General features: G+C 40.7%; 1 protein-coding gene across 1 annotated transcript in view; it reads right to left on the bottom strand.

Annotated features, from left to right (window-relative positions):
- The window catches only part of LOC140364286 (5'-AMP-activated protein kinase subunit gamma-2-like), a 59,401-nt gene extending 38,749 nt beyond the window's left edge, over positions 1-20,652 (bottom strand). Inside the window, exons 1-5 of the mRNA XM_072450379.1 lie at positions 20,542-20,652; positions 20,390-20,471; positions 2,530-2,588; positions 2,403-2,448; positions 2,249-2,303 (exon numbers count right to left, since the gene is read on the bottom strand). Coding sequence (XP_072306480.1) covers positions 2,249-2,303; positions 2,403-2,448; positions 2,530-2,588; positions 20,390-20,471; positions 20,542-20,622 — 323 coding nt within the window. The 5' untranslated portion in view covers positions 20,623-20,652. The remainder of the gene's footprint in view (positions 1-2,248; positions 2,304-2,402; positions 2,449-2,529; positions 2,589-20,389; positions 20,472-20,541) is intronic.
- Positions 20,653-21,083: the final 431 nt, after the last annotated feature.

The following is a 21,083-nucleotide window of genomic DNA, read 5'->3' as shown; positions in this document are numbered from 1 at the left end:
TAAACAGGACTAACAGGGCTAAACAGGCCTAACAGGGCTAAACAGGACTAACAGGACTAAACAGGCCTAACAGGGCTAAACAGGCCTAACAGGGCTAAACAGGACTAACAGGACTAAACAGGACTACAGGGCTAAACAGGCCTAACAGGGCTAAACAGGACTAACAGGACTAAACAGGACTAACAGGGCTAAACAGGGCTAAACAGGGCTAAACAGGACTAAACAGAACTAAACAGGACTAACAGGGCTAAACAGGACTAAACAGGACTAACAGGGCTAAACAGGGCTAAACAGGACTAAACAGGACTAACAGGACTAAACAGGACTAACAGGGCTAAACAGGGCTAGACAAGCCTAACAGGGCTAAACAGGCCTAACAGGACTAAACAGGACTAACAGGACTAAACAGGGCTAAACAGGACTAAACAGGACTAAAGAGGACTAACAGGGCTAACCAGGACATACAGGACTAAACAGGACTAAACAGGACTAAACAGGACTAACAGGGCTAACCAGGACAAACAGGACTAAACAGGACTAAACAGGACTAACAGGGCTAAACAGGGCTAAACAGGCCTAACAGGGCTAAACAGGCCTAACAGGACTAAACAGGACTAACAGGACTAAACAGGACTAAACAGGACTAACAGGGCTAAACAGGCCTAACAGGACTAAACAGGACTAACAGGACTAAACAGGACTAAAAGGACTAAACAGGACTAAACAGGACTAACATGGCTAACCAGGGCTAAACAGGCCTAACAGGGCTAAACAGGCCTAACAGGACTAAACAGGACTAACAGGACTAAACAGGACTAACAGGACTAACAGGACTAACAGGACTAAACAGGGCTAAACAGGGCTAAACAGGCCTAACAGGACTAACAGGACTAAAAAGGGCTAAACAGGACTAAACAGGACTAAACAGGACTAAACAGGACTAACAGGGCTAGCCAGGCCTAACAGGGCTAAAAAGGCCTAACAGGACTAAACAGGACTAAACAGGACTAAACAGGACTAACAGGACTAAACAGGCCTAACAGGACTAAACAGGACTAACAGGACTAAACAGGACTAACAGGACTAAACAGGCCTAACAGGGCTAAACAGGACTAACAGGGCTAAACGGGCCTAACAGGGCTAAACGGGCCTAACAGGGCTAAACAGGACTAACAGGACTAAACAGGACTAACAGGGCTAAACAGGACTAACAGGGCTAAACAGGCCTAACAGGGCTAAACAGGACTAACAGGGCTAAACAGGACAAAACAGGACTAACAGGACTAAAAAGGACTAAACAGGGCTAAACAGGACTAACAGGACTAACAGGACTAAACAGGCCTAACAGGGCTAAACAGGACTAACAGGGCTAAACAGGACTAAACAGGACCAACAGGACTAAACAGGGCTAAACAGGACTAACAGGACTAAACAGGACTAACAGGGCTAAACAGGACTAACAGGACTAAACAGGACTAACAGGGCTAAACAGGACAAAACAGGACTAACAGGACTAAAAAGGACTAAACAGGGCTAAACAGGACTAACAGGACTAAACAGGCCTAACAGGGCTAAACAGGACTAACAGGGCTAAACAGGACTAAACAGGACCAACAGGACTAAACAGGGCTAAACAGGACTAACAGGACTAAACAGGACTAACAGGGCTAAACAGGACTAACAGGGCTAAACAGGACTAAACAGGACCAACAGGACTAAACAGGGCTAAACAGGACTAACAGGACTAACAGGACTAAACAGAACTAACAGTACTAACAGGACTAAACAGGACTAACAGGGCTAAACAGGACTAACAGGACTAAACAGGACTAACAGGGCTAAACAGGCCTAACAGGGCTAAACAGGACTAACAGGGCTAAACAGGCCTAACAGGGCTAAACAGGACTAACAGGACTAAACAGGCCTAACAGGGCTAAACAGGCCTAACAGGGCTAAACAGGACTAACAGGACTAAACAGGACTACAGGGCTAAACAGGCCTAACAGGGCTAAACAGGACTAACAGGACTAAACAGGACTACAGGGCTAAACAGGCCTAACAGGGCTAAACAGGCCTAACAGGGCTAAACAGGACTAACAGGACTAAACAGGACTACAGGGCTAAACAGGCCTAACAGGGCTAAACAGGACTAACAGGACTAAACAGGACTACAGGGCTAAACAGGACTAACAGGACTAAACAGGCCTAACAGGGCTAAACAGGCCTAACAGGGCTAAACAGGACTAACCTTGCGTCAGGTGAAATGTGAACCAGAGGTTTAAATGTCTCTTGTAAATAAAGCTCTGAAAGAAAAGAAAGATGTTGAGGCCAGACGTGGTACCGCAGCTGTGAGCACAGTCAGTCCATGGGCAGTGGCTCAGCAGCGCCCCCAGTGCACTCACCTCGCCATGTCTCGATCTTGTGCTCTTCCAGCTCGTAGATTTGAACCTGTCAATCAAACACACAAAGTCTCATCAATGACATGAAATCATGATTGACAGAAAGTGACATGTTCTGGACCAAACTGACCATCGGAGACTTGTAATATCTGGTCAGAATGTGGATGAAATCTGTGATGGTCAACATCCCTGAGAACAGAGGAACACAACCAGGTTTAGACCAGGACCAGGACCGGGACCGGGACCGGGACCAGGACCAGGACCGGGACCGGGACCAGGACCGGGACCGGGACCAGGACCAGGACCGGGACCAGGACCAGGACCGGGACCGGGACCAGGACCGGGACCGGGACCAGGACCAGGACCAGGACCAGGACCAGGACCGGGACCAGGACCAGGACCGGGACCGGGACCAGGACCAGGACCAGGACCGGGACCGGGACATGGACCAGGACCAGGACCAGGACCGGGACCATGAACATGAATAAATAAATGATTAGCAATAGTTAAATGAGCTACAAATAAATGAGGTGTTAAAAGTGTGACAAAGTGAACAGAACAGACGAAGTCCCCGAGTCACACATGAGATAATATGAGATAATATGAGATAATATGAGATAACATGAGATAATATGAGACAATATGAGATAATATGAGATAATATGAGATAATATGAGATAATATGAGACAATATGAGATAATATGAGATAATATGAGATAATATGAGATAATATGAGATAATATGAGATAATATGAGACAATATGAGATAATATGAGATAATATGAGATAATATGAGACAATATGAGATAATATGAGATAATATGAGATAATATGAGATAATATGAGATAATATGAGATAATATGAGACAATATGAGATAATATGATATTAAAGAGGATTCTGAATATAAAAATGTTAAAGATTTGATTTTAAGACGGTTGGTTCTAATTATTCATGAAGCACATGACTTAGCTCATGTGAACGAGGTTAAGAGACAATCAGACACTGACCAGAGACAATCAGACACTGACCAGAGACAATGAGACACTGACCAGAGACAATCAGACACTGACCAGAGACAATGAGACACTGACCAGAGACAATCAGACACTGACAAGAGACAATCAGACACTGACCAGAGACAATGAGACACTGACCAGAGACAATCAGACACTGACCAGAGACAATCAGACACTGACCAGAGACAATGAGACACTGACCAGAGACAATCAGACACTGACCAGAGACAATCAGACACTGACAAGAGACAATCAGACACTGACAAGAGACAATCAGACACTGACCAGAGACAATCAGACACTGACAAGAGACAATCAGACACTGACCAGAGACAATGAGACACTGACCAGAGACAATCAGACACTGACAAGAGACAATGAGACACTGACCAGAGACAATCAGACACTGACAAGAGACAATCAGACACTGACAAGAGACAATCAGACACTGACCAGAGACAATCAGACACTGACAAGAGACAATCAGACACTGACCAGAGACAATGAGACACTGACCAGAGACAATCAGACACTGACAAGAGACAATCAGACACTGACCAGAGACAATCAGACACTGACCAGAGACAATCAGACACTGACAAGAGACAATGAGACACTGACAAGAGACAATCAGACACTGACAAGAGACAATGAGACACTGACCAGAGACAATCAGACACTGACAAGAGACAATCAGACACTGACAAGAGACAATCAGACACTGACCAGAGACAATGAGACACTGACCAGAGACAATCAGACACTGACAAGAGACAATCAGACACTGACCAGAGACAATCAGACACTGACCAGAGACAATCAGACACTGACAAGAGACAATCAGACACTGACAAGAGACAATCAGACACTGACCAGAGACAATGAGACACTGACCAGAGACAATCAGACACTGACAAGAGACAATCAGACACTGACAAGAGACAATCAGACACTGACCAGAGACAATCAGACACTGACCAGAGACAATGAGACACTGACAAGAGACAATCAGACACTGACCAGAGACAATCAGACACTGACCAGAGACAATCAGACACTGACCAGAGACAATGAGACACTGACCAGAGACAATCAGACACTGACCAGAGACAATCAGACACTGACCAGAGACAATCAGACACTGACAAGAGACAATGAGACACTGACCAGAGACAATCAGACACTGACCAGAGACAATCAGACACTGACCAGAGACAATCAGACACTGACAAGAGACAATCAGACACTGACCAGAGACAATGAGACACTGACCAGAGACAATCAGACACTGACCAGAGACAATCAGACACTGACAAGAGACAATCAGACACTGACAAGAGACAATCAGACACTGACAAGAGACAATCCGACACTGACCAGAGACAATGAGACACTGACCAGAGACAATCAGACACTGACAAGAGACAATCAGACACTGACCAGAGACAATGAGACACTGACCAGAGACAATCAGACACTGACAAGAGACAATCAGACACTGACAAGAGACAATCAGACACTGACCAGAGACAATCAGACACTGACAAGAGACAATCAGACACTGACAAGAGACAATCAGACACTGACCAGAGACAATCAGACACTGACCAGAGACAATCAGACACTGACCAGAGACAATCAGACACTGACCAGAGACAATCAGACACTGACCAGAGACAATCAGACACTGACCAGAGACAATCAGACACTGACCAGAGACAATCAGAAAATAACCAGAGACAATCAGACACTGACCAGAGACAATCAGACACTGACCAGAGACAATCAGACACTGACCAGAGACAATCAGACACTAACCAGAGACAATCAGACACTGACCAGAGACAATCAGACAGTGACCAGAGACAATCAGACACTGACAAGAGCCAATCAGACACTGAACAGAGCCAATCAGACACTGACAAGAGACAATCAGACACTGACCAGAGACAATCAGACACTGACCAGAGACAATCAGACACTGACCAGAGACAATCAGACACTGACCAGAGCCAATCAGACAGTAACCAGAGACAATCAGACACTGACAAGAGACAATCAGACACTGACCAGAGACAATCAGACAGTAACCAGAGACAATCAGACACTGACAAGAGACAATCAGACACTGACCAGAGACAATGAGACACTGACCAGAGACAATCAGACACTGACCAGAGACAATCAGACACTGACCAGAGACAATGAGACACTGACCAGAGACAATCAGACACTGACCAGATACAATCAGACACTGAACAGAGACAATGAGACACTGACCAGAGACAATCAGACACTGACCAGAGACAATGAGACACTGACCAGAGACAATCAGACACTGACCAGAGACAATCAGACACTGACAAGAGACAATCAGACACTGACCAGAGACAATCAGACACTGACCAGAGACAATCAGACACTGACCAGAGACAATGAGACACTGACCAGAGACAATCAGACACTGACCAGAGACAATCAGACACTGACCAGAGACAATCAGAAAATAACCAGAGACAATCAGACACTGACCAGAGACAATCAGACACTGACCAGAGACAATCAGACACTGACCAGAGACAATCAGACACTGACAAGAGACAATCAGACACTGACAAGAGACAATCAGACACTGACCAGAGACAATGAGACACTGACCAGAGACAATCAGACACTGACCAGAGACAATGAGACACTGACCAGAGACAATCAGACACTGACCAGAGACAATCAGACACTGACCAGAGACAATGAGACACTGACCAGAGACAATCAGACACTGACCAGAGACAATCAGACACTGACAAGAGACAATCAGACACTGACCAGAGACAATCAGACACTGACCAGAGACAATCAGACACTGACAAGAGACAATCAGACACTGACAAGAGACAATCAGACACTGACCAGAGACAATCAGACACTGACCAGAGACAATCAGACACTGACCAGAGACAATCAGACACTGACCAGAGAAAAGAAAAGTTGTGTGTAGTGAAGTTGTGTGTAGTGAAGTTGTGTGTAGTGAAGTTTGTGTGTAGTGAAGTTTGTGTGTAGTGAAGTTGTGTGTAGTGAAATTTGTGTGTAGTGAAGTTTGTGTGTAGTGAAGTTTGTGTGTAGTGAAGTTGTGTGTAGTGAAGTTTTGTGTAGTGAAGTTTGTGTTCAGTGAAGTTTGTGTGTAGTGAAGTTGTGTGTAGTGAAGTTTGTGTGTAGTGAAGTTTGTGTGTAGTGAAGTTTGTGTGTAGTGAAGTTGTGTGTAGTGAAGTTGTGTGTAGTGAAGTTTGTGTGTAGAGAAGTTTTTGTGTAGTGAAGTTGTGTGTAGTGAAGTTTGTGTGTAGTGAAGTTTGTGTGTAGTGAAGTTGTGTGTAGTGAAGTTGTGTGTAGTGAAGTTGTGTGTAGTGAAGTTGTGTGTAGTGAAGTTTGTGTGTAGTGAAGTTGGTTGTAGTGAAGTTTGTGTGTAGTGAAGTTGTGTGTAGTGAAGTTTGTGTGTAGGTAAGTTTGTGTGTAGTGAAGTTGTGTGTAGTGAAGTTGTGTGTAGTGAAGTTGTGTGTAGGTAAGTTTGTGTGTAGTGAAGTTGTGTGTAGTGAAGTTTGTGTGTAGTGAAGTTGTGTGTAGGTAAGTTTGTGTGTAGTGAAGTTTGTGTGTAGTGAAGTTTGTGTGTAGTGAAGTTTGCGTGTAGTGAAGTTGTGTGTAGTGAAGTTTGTGTTTAGTGAAGTTGTGTGTAGTGAAGTTGTGTGTAGTGAAGTTGTGTGTAGTAAAGTTTGTGTGTAGTAAAGTTTGCATGTAGTGAAGTTTGTGTGTAGTAAAGTTTGCGTGTAGTGAAGTTTGTGTGTAGTGAAGTTTGTGTGTAGTGAAGTTTGTGTGTAGTGAAGTTGTGTGTAATGAAGTTTGTGTGTAGTGAAGTTGTGTGTAGTGAAGTTGTGTGTAGTGAAGTTGTGTGTAGTGAAGTTTGTGTGTAGTGAAGTTGTGTGTAGTGAAGTTTGTGTTTAGTGAAGTTGTGTGTAGTGAAGTTGTGTGTAGTGAAGTTGTGTGTAGTGAAGTTGTGTGTAGTGAAGTTTGTGTGTAGTGAAGTTTGTGTGTAGTGAAGTTTGTGTGTAGTGAAGTTGTGTGTAGTGAAGTTGTGTGTAGTGAAGTTGTGTGTAGTGAAGTTGTGTGTAGTGAAGTTTGTGTGTAGTGAAGTTGGTTGTAGTGAAGTTTGTGTGTAGTGAAGTTGTGTGTAGTGAAGTTTGTGTGTAGGTAAGTTTGTGTGTAGTGAAGTTGTGTGTAGTGAAGTTGTGTGTAGTGAAGTTGTGTGTAGGTAAGTTTGTGTGTAGTGAAGTTGTGTGTAGTGAAGTTTGTGTGTAGTGAAGTTGTGTGTAGGTAAGTTTGTGTGTAGTGAAGTTTGTGTGTAGTGAAGTTTGTGTGTAGTGAAGTTTGCGTGTAGTGAAGTTGTGTGTAGTGAAGTTTGTGTTTAGTGAAGTTGTGTGTAGTGAAGTTGTGTGTAGTGAAGTTGTGTGTAGTAAAGTTTGTGTGTAGTAAAGTTTGCATGTAGTGAAGTTTGTGTGTAGTAAAGTTTGCGTGTAGTGAAGTTTGTGTGTAGTGAAGTTTGCGTGTAGTGAAGTTTGTGTAATGAAGTTTGTGTGTAGTGAAGTTGTGTGTAGTGAAGTTGTGTGTAGTGAAGTTGTGTGTAGTGAAGTTGTGTGTAGTGAAGTTTGTGTGTAGTGAAGTTGTGTGTAGTGAAGTTTGTGTTTAGTGAAGTTGTGTGTAGTGAAGTTGTGTGTAGTGAAGTTGTGTGTAGTAAAGGTTGTGTGTAGTGAAGTTTGCGTGTAGTGAAGTTTGCGTGTAGTGAAGTTTGCGTGTAGTGAAGTTTGTGTGTAGTGAAGTTTGTGTGTAGTGAAGTTTTGTGTAGTTAAGTTTGTGTGTAGTGAAGTTGTGTGTAGTGAAGTTTGTGTGTAGTGAAGCTTATGTGTAGTGAAGTTGTGTGTAGTGAAGTTTGCGTGTAGTGAAGTTTGTGTGTAGTGAAGTTGTGTGTAGTGAAGTTGGTTGTAGTGAAGTTTGTGTGTAATAAAGTTTTTGTGTAGTGAAGTTGTGTGTAGGTAAGTTTGTGTGTAGTGAAGTTGTGTGTAGTGAAGTTTGTGTATAGTGAAGTTGTGTGTAGTGAAGTTTGTGTGTAGTGAAGTTTGTGTGTAATAAAGTTTTTGTGTAGTGAAGTTGTGTGTAGGTAAGTTTGTGTGTAGTGAAGTTGTGTGTAGTGAAGTTGTGTGTAGTGAAGTTTGTGTGTAGTGAAGTTGTGTGTAGGTAAGTTTGTGTGTAGTGAAGTTTGCGTGTAGTGAAGTTTGTGTGTAGTGAAGTTTGCGTGTAGTGAAGTTTGTGTGTAGTGAAGTTGTGTGTAGTGAAGTTGTGTGTAGTGAAGTTTGTGTGTAGTGAAGTTGTGTGTAGTGAAGTTTGCGTGTAGTGAAGTTTGTGTGTAGTGAAGTTTGTGTGTAGTGAAGTTGTGTGTAGTGAAGTTTGCGTGTAGTGAAGTTTGCGTGTAGTGAAGTTTGTGTGTAGTGAAGTTGTGTGTGGTGAAGTTTGCGTGTAGTGAAGTTTGTGTGTAGTGAAGTTGTGTGTAGTGAAGTTTGCGTGTAGTGAAGTTTGCGTGTAGTGAAGTTGTGTGTGGTGAAGTTTGCGTGTAGTGAAGTTTGTGTGTAGTGAAGTTTGCGTGTAGTGAAGTTTGTGTGTAGTGAAGTTGTGTGTAGTGAAGTTGTGTGTAGTGAAGTTGTGTGAAGTGAAGTTGTGTGTAGGTAAGTTTGTGTGTAGTGAAGTTTGCGTGTAGTGAAGTTTGTGTGTAGTGAAGTTTGTGTGTAGTGAAGTTTGTGTGTAGTGAAGTTTGCGTGTAGTGAAGTTTGTGTGTAGTGAAGTTGTGTGTGGTGAAGTTTGCGTGTAGTGAAGTTTGTGTGTAGTGAAGTTTGTGTGTAGTGAAGTTGTGTGTAGTGAAGTTTGCGTGTAGTGAAGTTTGTGTGTAGTGAAGTTTGTGTGTAGTGAAGTTGTGTGTAGTGAAGTTGTGTGTAGTGAAGTTTGTGTGTAGTGAAGTTTGCGTGTAGTGAAGTTTGTGTGTAGTGAAGTTGTGTGTAGTGAAGTTTGCGTGTAGTGAAGTTTGCGTGTAGTGAAGTTTGTGTGTAGTGAAGTTGTATGTAGTGAAGTTGTGTGTAGTGAAATTGTGTGTAGGTAAGTTTGTGTGTGGTGATGTTTGCGTGTAGTGAAGTTGTGTGTAGTGAAGTTTGTGTGTAGTGAAGTTTGTGTGTAATGAAGTTTGTGTGTAGTGAAGTTGTGTGTAGTGAAGTTTGTGTGTAATGAAGTTTGTGTGTAGTGAAGTTGTGTGTAGTGAAGTTTGTGTGTAGTGAAGTTTGTGTGTAGTGAAGTTGTGTGTAGTGAAGTTTGTGTGTAGTGAAGTTGTGTGTGGTGAAGTTTGCGTGTAGTGAAGTTTGTGTGTAGTGAAGTTTGTGTGTAGTGAAGTTTTGTGTAGTTAAGTTTGTGTGTAGTGAAGTTGTGTGTAGTGAAGTTTGTGTGTAGTGAAGCTTATGTGTAGTGAAGTTGTGTGTAGTGAAGTTTGTGTGTAGTGAAGTTGTGTGTAGTGAAGTTGGTTGTAGTGAAGTTTGTGTGTAATAAAGTTTTTGTGTAGTGAAGTTGTGTGTAGGTAAGTTTGTGTGTAGTGAAGTTGTGTGTAGTGAAGTTTGTGTATAGTGAAGTTGTGTGTAGTGAAGTTTGTGTGTAGTGAAGTTTGTGTGTAATAAAGTTTTTGTGTAGTGAAGTTGTGTGTAGGTAAGTTTGTGTGTAGTGAAGTTGTGTGTAGTGAAGTTTGTGTGTAGTGAAGTTGTGTGTAGGTAAGTTTGTGTGTAGTGAAGTTTGCGTGTAGTGAAGTTTGTGTGTAGTGAAGTTTGCGTGTAGTGAAGTTTGTGTGTAGTGAAGTTGTGTGTAGTGAAGTTGTGTGTAGTGAAGTTTGTGTGTAGTGAAGTTGTGTGTAGTGAAGTTTGCGTGTAGTGAAGTTTGTGTGTAGTGAAGTTTGTGTGTAGTGAAGTTGTGTGTAGTGAAGTTTGCGTGTAGTGAAGTTTGTGTGTAGTGAAGTTTGTGTGTAGTGAAGTTGTGTGTGGTGAAGTTTGCGTGTAGTGAAGTTTGTGTGTAGTGAAGTTGTGTGTAGTGAAGTTTGCGTGTAGTGAAGTTTGCGTGTAGTGAAGTTGTGTGTGGTGAAGTTTGCGTGTAGTGAAGTTTGTGTGTAGTGAAGTTTGCGTGTAGTGAAGTTTGTGTGTAGTGAAGTTGTGTGTAGTGAAGTTGTGTGTAGTGAAGTTTGTGTGTAGTGAAGTTGTGTGTGGTGAAGTTTGCGTGTAGTGAAGTTTGTGTGTAGGGAAGTTGTGTGTAGTGAAGTTGTGTGTAGTGAAGTTGTGTGTAGTGAAGTTGTGTGAAGTGAAGTTGTGTGTAGGTAAGTTTGTGTGTAGTGAAGTTTGCGTGTAGTGAAGTTTGTGTGTAGTGAAGTTTGTGTGTAGTGAAGTTTGTGTGTAGTGAAGTTTGCGTGTAGTGAAGTTTGTGTGTAGTGAAGTTGTGTGTGGTGAAGTTTGCGTGTAGTGAAGTTGTGTGTGGTGAAGTTTGCGTGTAGTGAAGTTTGTGTGTAGTGAAGTTTGTGTGTAGTGAAGTTGTGTGTAGTGAAGTTTGCGTGTAGTGAAGTTTGTGTGTAGTGAAGTTTGTGTGTAGTGAAGTTGTGTGTAGTGAAGTTGTGTGTAGTGAAGTTTGTGTGTAGTGAAGTTTGCGTGTAGTGAAGTTTGTGTGTAGTGAAGTTGTGTGTAGTGAAGTTTGCGTGTAGTGAAGTTTGCGTGTAGTGAAGTTTGTGTGTAGTGAAGTTGTATGTAGTGAAGTTGTGTGTAGTGAAATTGTGTGTAGGTAAGTTTGTGTGTGGTGATGTTTGCGTGTAGTGAAGTTGTGTGTAGTGAAGTTTGTGTGTAGTGAAGTTTGTGTGTAATGAAGTTTGTGTGTAGTGAAGTTGTGTGTAGTGAAGTTTGTGTGTAATGAAGTTTGTGTGTAGTGAAGTTGTGTGTAGTGAAGTTTGTGTGTAGTGAAGTTTGTGTGTAGTGAAGTTGTGTGTAGTGAAGTTTGTGTGTAGTGAAGTTGTGTGTGGTGAAGTTTGCGTGTAGTGAAGTTTGTGTGTAGGGAAGTTGTGTGTAGTGAAGTTGTGTGTAGTGAAGTTGTGTGTAGTGAAGTCTGTGTGTAGTGAAGTTTGTGTGTAGTGAAGTTGTGTGTAGTGAAGTTTGTGTGTAGTGAAATTTGTGTGTAGTGAAGTTGTGTGTAGTGAAGTTTGCGTGTAGTGAAGTTTGTGTGTAGTGAAGTTGTGTGTAGTGAAGTTTGTGTGTAGTGAAGTTTGTGTGTAGTGAAGTTTGTGTGTAATAAAGTTTTTGTGTAGTGAAGTTGTGTGTAGGTAAGTTTGTGTGTATTGAAGTTGTGTGTAGTGAAGTTGTGTGTAGTGAAGTTGTGTGTAGGTATGTTTGTGTGTAGTGAAGTTTGCGTGTAGTGAAGTTTGTGTGTAGTGAAGTTGTGTGTAGTGAAGTTTGCGTGTAGTGAAGTTGTGTGTAGTGAAGTTGTGTGTAGTGAAGTTGTGTGTAGTGAAGTTTGTGTGTAGTGAAGTTGTGTGTAGTGAAGTTGTGTGTAGTGAAGTTTGTGTGTAGTGAAGTTTGTGTGTAGTGAAGTTTGTGTGTAGTGAAGTTGTGTGTAGTGAAGTTTGTGTGTAGTGAAGTTTGTGTGTAGTGAAGTTTGTGTGTAGTGAAGTTGTGTGTAGTGAAGTTTGTGTGTAGTGAAGTTTGTGTGTAGTGAAGTTTGTGTATAGTGAAGTTGTGTGTAGTGAAGTTTGTGTGTAGTGAAGTTGTGTGTGGTGAAGTTTGTGTGTAGTGAAGTTTGTGTGTAGTGAAGTTTGTGTGTAGTGAAGTTTGTGTGTAGTGAAGTTGTGTGTGGTGAAGTTTGCGTGTAGTGAAGTTTGTGTGTAGTGAAGTTTGTGTGTAGTGAAGTTGTGTGTAGTGAAGTTTGTGTGTGGTGAAGTTTGCGTGTAGTGAAGTTTGTGTGTAGTGAAGTTTGTGTGTAGTGAAGTTTGTGTGTAGTGAAGTTTGTGTGTGGTGAAGTTTGCGTGTAGTGAAGTTTGTGTGTAGTGAAGTTTGTGTATAGTGAAGTTGTGTGTAGTGAAGTTTGTGTGTAGTGAAGTTTGTGTGTAGTGAAGTTTGTGTGTAGTGAAGTTTGTGTGTAGTGAAGTTTGCGTGTAGTGAAGTTGTGTGTAGTGATTAGATAAGAAGCTATTAGATAAGAACCATAGTTTAGAGCTATTAGATAAGAACCATAGTTTAGAGCTATTAGATAAGAACCATAGTTTAGAGTTATTAGATAAGAACCATAGTTTAGAGCTATTAGATAAGAACCATAGTTTAGAGCTATTAGATAAGAACCATAGTTTAGAGCTATTAGATAAGAACCATAGTTTAGAGTTATTAGATACGAACCATAGTTTAGAGCTATTAGATAAGAACCATAGTTTAGAGTTATTAGATAAGAACCATAGTTTAGAGTTATTAGATACGAACCATAGTTTAGAGTTATTAGATAAGAACCATAGTTTAGAGTTATTAGATAAGAACCATAGTTTAGAGTTATTAGATACGAACCATAGTTTAGAGTTATTAGATAAGAACCATAGTTTAGAGTTATTAGATACGAACCATAGTTTAGAGCTATTAGAGAACAGATGCAAACAGAGGTTAAAGATATGATAGTCGTATATGAGAAATGATCTACAAACGTTGCAGATAAATGAGTCTGAAAAGGGAAAACTAGAGAGAAAGTGACTAAACTGAAGTAACTGGGAAACAGCGGTGACGACGAAGCGTTTAAGCCACTTTCACTGAGGAAGTGGCTTTGATAAAGGGGAATAAGACCACATGGGAAGCTAAATGTATTAGGGACTAATAAAGGGGAATAAGACCACATGGGAGGCTAAATGTATTAGGGACTAATAAAGGGGAATAAGACCACATGGGAAGCTAAATGTATTAGGGACTAATAAAGGGGAATAAGACCACATGGGAAGCTAAATGTATTAGGGACTAATAAAGGGGAATAAGACCACATGGGAAGCTAAATGTATTAGGGACTAATAAAGGGGAATAAGACCACATGGGAAGCTAAATGTATTAGGGACTAATAAAGGGGAATAAGACCAGATGGGAAGCTAAATGTATTAGGGACTAATAAAGGGGAATAAGACCACATGGGAAGCTAAATGTATTAGGGACTAATAAAGGGGAATAAGACCACATGGGAAGCTAAATGTATTAGGGACTAATAAAGGGTTGTCTTTTATAACAGCAAGAACATTGACTCTTACATCAGCAACCAACATGGAAATGGGTTTAGAATGAGTTAATGGTCAATTCTCTTAAGTCATCAGGAGTTCTCATTCATGGTGATGGTGTCTTAAAGGGGACGTATGCTCATGTCATGAATGATTGTTCTATCACTCACATGGGGGAGTGTCGACACACGACACACGACAGACACGACTTACACGACAGACACGACTTACACGACAGACACGACTTACACTACTTACACGACAGACACGACTTACACGACAGACACGACTTACACGACAGACACGACTTACACGACAGACACGACAGACACGACTTACACGACAGACACGACTTACACGACTTACACGACATACATGACATACATGACATGACATACATGACATGACATACATGACATGACATACATGACATTCATTACATGACTGACATGACATACATGACATACATGACATGACATACATGATATGACATACATGACATACATGACATGACATACATGACATACATGACATTCATGACATGACATACATGACATACATGACATACATGACATACATTACATACATTACATGACATACATTACATACATTACATGACATACATTACATGACATACATTACATACATTACATTACATACATTACATTGCATTACATTACATTACATTACATTACATACATTACATACATTACATTACATTACATGACATACATTACATACATTACATACATTACATTACATTACATTACATTACATTACATTACATGACATACATTACATGACATACATTACATACATGACATACATTACATGACATACATTACATGACATACATTACATACATGACATACATTACATGACATACATTACATTACATTACATTACATTACATACATGACATTACATACATTACATACATTACATTACATTACATTACATACATTACATACATGACATTACATGACATACATTACATTACATTACATGACATACATTACATGACATACATTACATTACATTACATACATGACATTACATACATGACATGACATACATTACATGACATACATTACATGACATACATGACATTACATACATTACATACATTACATTACATTACATTACATTACATTACATACATTACATGACATTACATACATTACATTACATTACATACATTACATTACATGACATACATTACATTACATTACATTACATTACATACATGACATTACATACATTACATGACATACATTACATTACATACATTACATGACATACATTACATTACATACATTACATTACATGACATTACATGACATTACATGACATTACATTACATTACATACATGACATGACATACATTACATTACATTACATTACATACATGACATACATTACATGACATACATTACATTACATACATGACATACATTACATGACATACATGACATACATGACATACATTACATGACATACATGACATACATGACATGACATACATGACATACATTACATACATGACATACATTACATGACATACATGACATACATGACATACATTACATGACATACATGACATACATGACATGACATACATGACATACATGACATTCATGACATTCATGACATTCATGACATTACATACATGCCATTACATACATGACATTACATACATGACATACATTACATACATGACATACATTACATGACATACATGACATACATGACATTCATGACATACATAACATTACATACATGACATTACATACATGACATTACATACATGACATACATTACATACATGACATACATTACATGACATACATGACATTCATGACATACATCACATTACATACATGACATTACATACATGACATTACATACATGACATACATTACATACATGACATACATTACATACATGACATACATGACATACATTACATGACATACATGACATACATTACATGACATACATGACATACATTACATGACATACATGACATACATGACATGACATACATGACATACATGACATACATGACATACATGACATACATTACATGACATACATGACATTCATGACATGACATACATGACATACATTACATGACATACATTACATGACATACATGACATACATGACATGACATACATGACATGACATACATGACATGACATACATGACATATATGACATACATGACATACATGACATACATGACATACATTACATGACATACATGACATGACATACATGATATGACATACATGATATGACATACATGACATACATGACATACATACATGACATACATGACATGACATACATGATATGACATACATGATATGACATTCATGACATTCATGACATACATGACATACATGACATACATGACATACATTACATGACATACATGACATGATATACATGATATGACATACATGATATGACATACATGACATACATACATACATGACATGACATACATGACATACATACATACATGACATGACATACATGATATGACATACATGACATACATTACATGACATACATTACATGACATACATGACATACATGACATATATGACATACATTACATGACATACATGACATGAATGACATACATTACATGACATACATGACATGACATACATGACATACATGACATACATTACATGACATACATGACATGACATACATGACATACATTACATGACATACATGACATACATGACATACATTACATGACATACATGACATACATTACATGACATACATTACATGACATACATTACATGACATACATGACATGACATACATGACATACATGACATGACATACATGACATACATTACATGACATGGCATACATGACATACATTACATGACATACATTACATGACATACATGACATGACATACATGACATACATGACATATATGACATACATTACATGACATACATGACATGAATGACATACATTACATGACATACATGACATGACATACATGACATACATGACATACATTACATGACATACATGACATGACATACATGACATACATTACATGACATACATGACATACATGACATACATTACATGACATACATGACATACATTACATGACATACATTACATGACATACATTACATGACATACATGACATGACATACATGACATACATGACATGACATACATGACATACATTACATGACATGGCATACATGACATACATTACATGACATACATTACATGACATACATGACATGACATACATGACATAAATGACATACATTACATACATTACATGACATACATGACATGACATGACATACATGATTTGACATACATGACATGACATACATGACATTCATGACATTCATGACATTCATGACATACATGACATTCATGACATTACATACATGACATACATGACATACATGATATGACATACATGACATACATGACATACATGACATACATGATATGACATACATGACATGACATACATGACATACATTACATGACATACATTACATGACATACATGACATGACATACATGCCATAAATGACATACATTACATACATTACATGACATACATGACATTCATGACATTCATGACATTCATGACATTCATGACATACATGACATTCATGACATTACATACATGACATACATGACATACATGATATGACATACATGACATACATGACATTCATGACATTCATGACATATATTACATGACATATATTACATGACATACATTACATGACATACATGACATGACATACATGACATACATTACATGACATACATTACATACATGGCATACATTACATGACATACATGACATACATGACATTCATGACATACATAACATTACATACATGACATTACATACATGACATTACATACATGACATACATTACATGACATACATTACATACATGGCATACATTACATACATGACATACATTACATGACATACATGACATACATGACATACATGACATACATACATACATGACATACATGACATACATGACATACATAACATTACATACATGACATTACATACATGACATTACATACATGACATACATTACATGACATACATGACATACATTACATGACATACATGACATACATGACATACATGACATACATGACATACATGACATACATGACATACATGACATGACATACATGACATACATGACATACATGACATACATGACATTTTTACATGTATTTTCTATTGTTTTTGTCTTTATACATTTCATGATTGTTTGACTTATTCAATTTGTTAAAGACATTATATGATCACATTTATATATATTCTGTTCACATAAAAAATAAAAACTGTTTAGAGAATGTTTTTACATGAAAAGTTGCAAGAAGCAAGAGACTGGTCAGTTCTGTTTGTTCCCAGGACGCGGCTGAAACGCTGTTCAAAGGGACAATGGACATGGACAATAACTGGAGTGGACATGGAGAATATCAGAGGAGAAGGCTTGAGCTGGACATCACAACAAACACCTTTGAAGACAACATGTCCTCTCTGAGAGGAGCGGTGAAAAATGAAGGGAGAATGTTCAGAGGTTTAAATAAATAGTTTAAATTTGTGAAATGTTGAAATAAGTGATAATCCAGTGTTTAGGTTGTGGGCTGACATGAGAATCCTCACACAGTAACCATTAAAGATGGATTCAATTGGATTATAACCTAAATAATTGAAGCAAAATGTATTCCTAAATGTATTGTTAACATGATCAAAGGAGTGAGGCTGTTTAGGTCGTCATGGAGACATGACCGAGGAGAACCAGAATGGGTGGTAGTCAGCCGTTTAGGAACAACTGACGGTTGGTGCCGCCAGAGAATTTTTCCCGACTAAGCAAAAGTAAGACAGACATAGTGGGTTTTTTCGCTCTCGTGCTCACCTGGTCGTGTAATTAACTGCTTAATTAAAGGGAGGAATATGAAGTATCTTAAACTGCATAGGAAATGTGTAGAATAACAGGAGAGGCTTTCTGTTCGAAACAGGAAACGTTGGGTTACTGAGTTATTCTAAAAACTGTGTAGGTTAAGTTTCCAACCTATCCTGGGTAAAAGGAGTTAGCCGCCAATTTCCATCAATTGTTTTTAGTTTAAAGGTGGAATGGACGATTTTTTTCAGCAAATGTTTTATCATATTTCCTCGTGTCATGGATAAATCATTTGTCCTGCCACGTGTCAATCATAAAACGCACCTGTCGCTCACCTGCAGCCGCGTCAGGCTCGTCCTCACGTTTCCGCGTGCCTAAGCGCATGGATCTATCATAATATAGTTCCCTCAGTGAACGGGGCAAAATGAAGACGGAGAAAGACAGTTCGAGCTGACGCAGAAGTGGACAGAAATCTACGGGAGACGAAAGATGTGATGCGCTCCGTTGCACTAATAAACAAACGCACGTGTGTGTTGTATCAGTCCACACGGGGGAGTGGCATGTGCACGGGGGAGTGGCATGTGCACGGGGGAGTGGCATGTGCCCGGGGGAGTGGCATGTGCACGGGGGAGTGGCATGTGCACGGGGGAGTGGCACGAGCACGGGGGAGTGGCATGTGCACGGGGGAGTGGCATGAGCACGGGGGAGTGGCACGAGCACGGGGGAGTGGCATGGCATGAGCACGGGGGAGTGGCATGTGCACGGGGGAGTGGCACGAGCACGGGGGAGTGGCATGTGCACGGGGGAGTGGCATGAGCACGGGGGAGTGGCACGAGCACGGGGGAGTGGCATGGCATGAGCACGGGGGAGTGGCATGTGCACGGGGGAGTGGCATGTGCAGGGGGAGTGGCATGAGCACGGGGGAGTGGCACGAGCACGGGGGAGTGGCATGTGCACGGGGGAGTGGCATGAGCACGGGGGAGTGGCATGTGCACGGGGGAGTGGCATGTGCACGGGGGAGTGGCATGAGCACGGGGGAGTGGCTTCGAGCACGGGGGAGTGGCATGTGCACGGGGGAGGGGCATGTGCACGGGGGAGTGGCATGAGCACGGGGGAGTGGCATGTGCAAGGGGGAGTGGCACGAGCACGGGGGAGTGGCATGTGCACGGGGGAGTGGCATGTGCACGGGGGAGTGGCATGTGCACGGGGGAGTGGCTTTGAGCACGGGGGAATGGCATGAGCACGGGGGAGTGGCATGAGCACGGGGGAGTGGCTTTGAGCACGGGGGAGTGGCATGTGCACGGGGGAGGGGCATGTGCACTTCCGCCTGCGTTCTCAAATCGACGAAAAATCGTCCATACCGCCTTTAACCCATGTGGGGCACAGGGCCCACGAGGGGGTTCTCTTTGTCTTTGAAATGCCTATAAAAGCTCTCCTGTCGAAAGAGACGGGGTCTTCTCATATTCGGCTAAAGAGGAGAACCAGATTGTCGACATCTGTATTTGATAGTAGCTGATTAAATCACAAAGCAGTGTCAAGCGAGCTGTCTTTTGTCTACCCAACGCACCTTCGGAACACCACCTCAATCACTCTGTATAATGTGGCTTAAATAATCACATGATGAAGAAATAAAAAGAGAAGATAAAGTTTGACCGTCACATCCTGAGATTTCTCACCGACAAAACTCTGTTTCTTGCTTTCCCAAAGCGGAGCTGCTCGGACGCCGTTAGCAACAAGAGCAAAGAACGCCTTCTTCACCTGAACACAGAGACATGGTTTGGACCTGGTTCAGTCCTGGTCTAGTCCTGGTCTAGTCCTGGTCTAGTACCTGTAGTGTTGTGTCAAACACCACGAGTTTGGAGCTCGTTGGGACGATGTCGTAACATTTGTGACACTTCATGAACCTCATGTAGATGTCTCTCTCCGAGTCCAGCCCTGAGACACAAACAAACACATATCGTGTTCTGTCGTTTTGTGTTCCGTGGAGGTCGTTTTGTGTTCTGTGGGGGTTGTTTTGTGTTCTGTGGGGGTTGTTTTGTGTTCTGTGGAGGTTGTTTTGTGTTCTGTGGAGGTTGTTTTGTGTTCTGTGGAGGTTGTTTTGTGTTCTGTGGAGGTCGTTTTGTGTTCTGTGGAGGTTGTTTTGTGTTCTGTGGAGGTTGTTTTGTGTTCTGTGAGGGTTGTTTTGTGTTCCGTGAGGGTCGTTTTGTGTTCTGTGGGGGTCGTTTTGTGTTCTGTGGGGGTCGTTTTGTGTTCTGTGGAGGTTGTTTTGTGTTCTGTGAGGGTTGTTTTGTGTTCTGTGGGGGTCGTTTTGTGTTCTGTGGGGGTCGTTTTGTGTTCTGTGGGGGTCGTTTTGTGTTCTGTGGAGGTTGT

The sequence above is a fragment of the Eucyclogobius newberryi genome, unplaced genomic scaffold (genome assembly GCF_026437365.1).
Source record: "Eucyclogobius newberryi isolate DKJ021-1_F unplaced genomic scaffold, fEucNew1.0.hap1 SCAF_18, whole genome shotgun sequence".
NCBI classification, from domain to species: Eukaryota; Metazoa; Chordata; class Actinopteri; order Gobiiformes; family Gobiidae; genus Eucyclogobius; species Eucyclogobius newberryi.
Note: the sequence above shows the minus strand (reverse complement) of the source record. Positions and strands in the feature narration are given on the sequence as shown.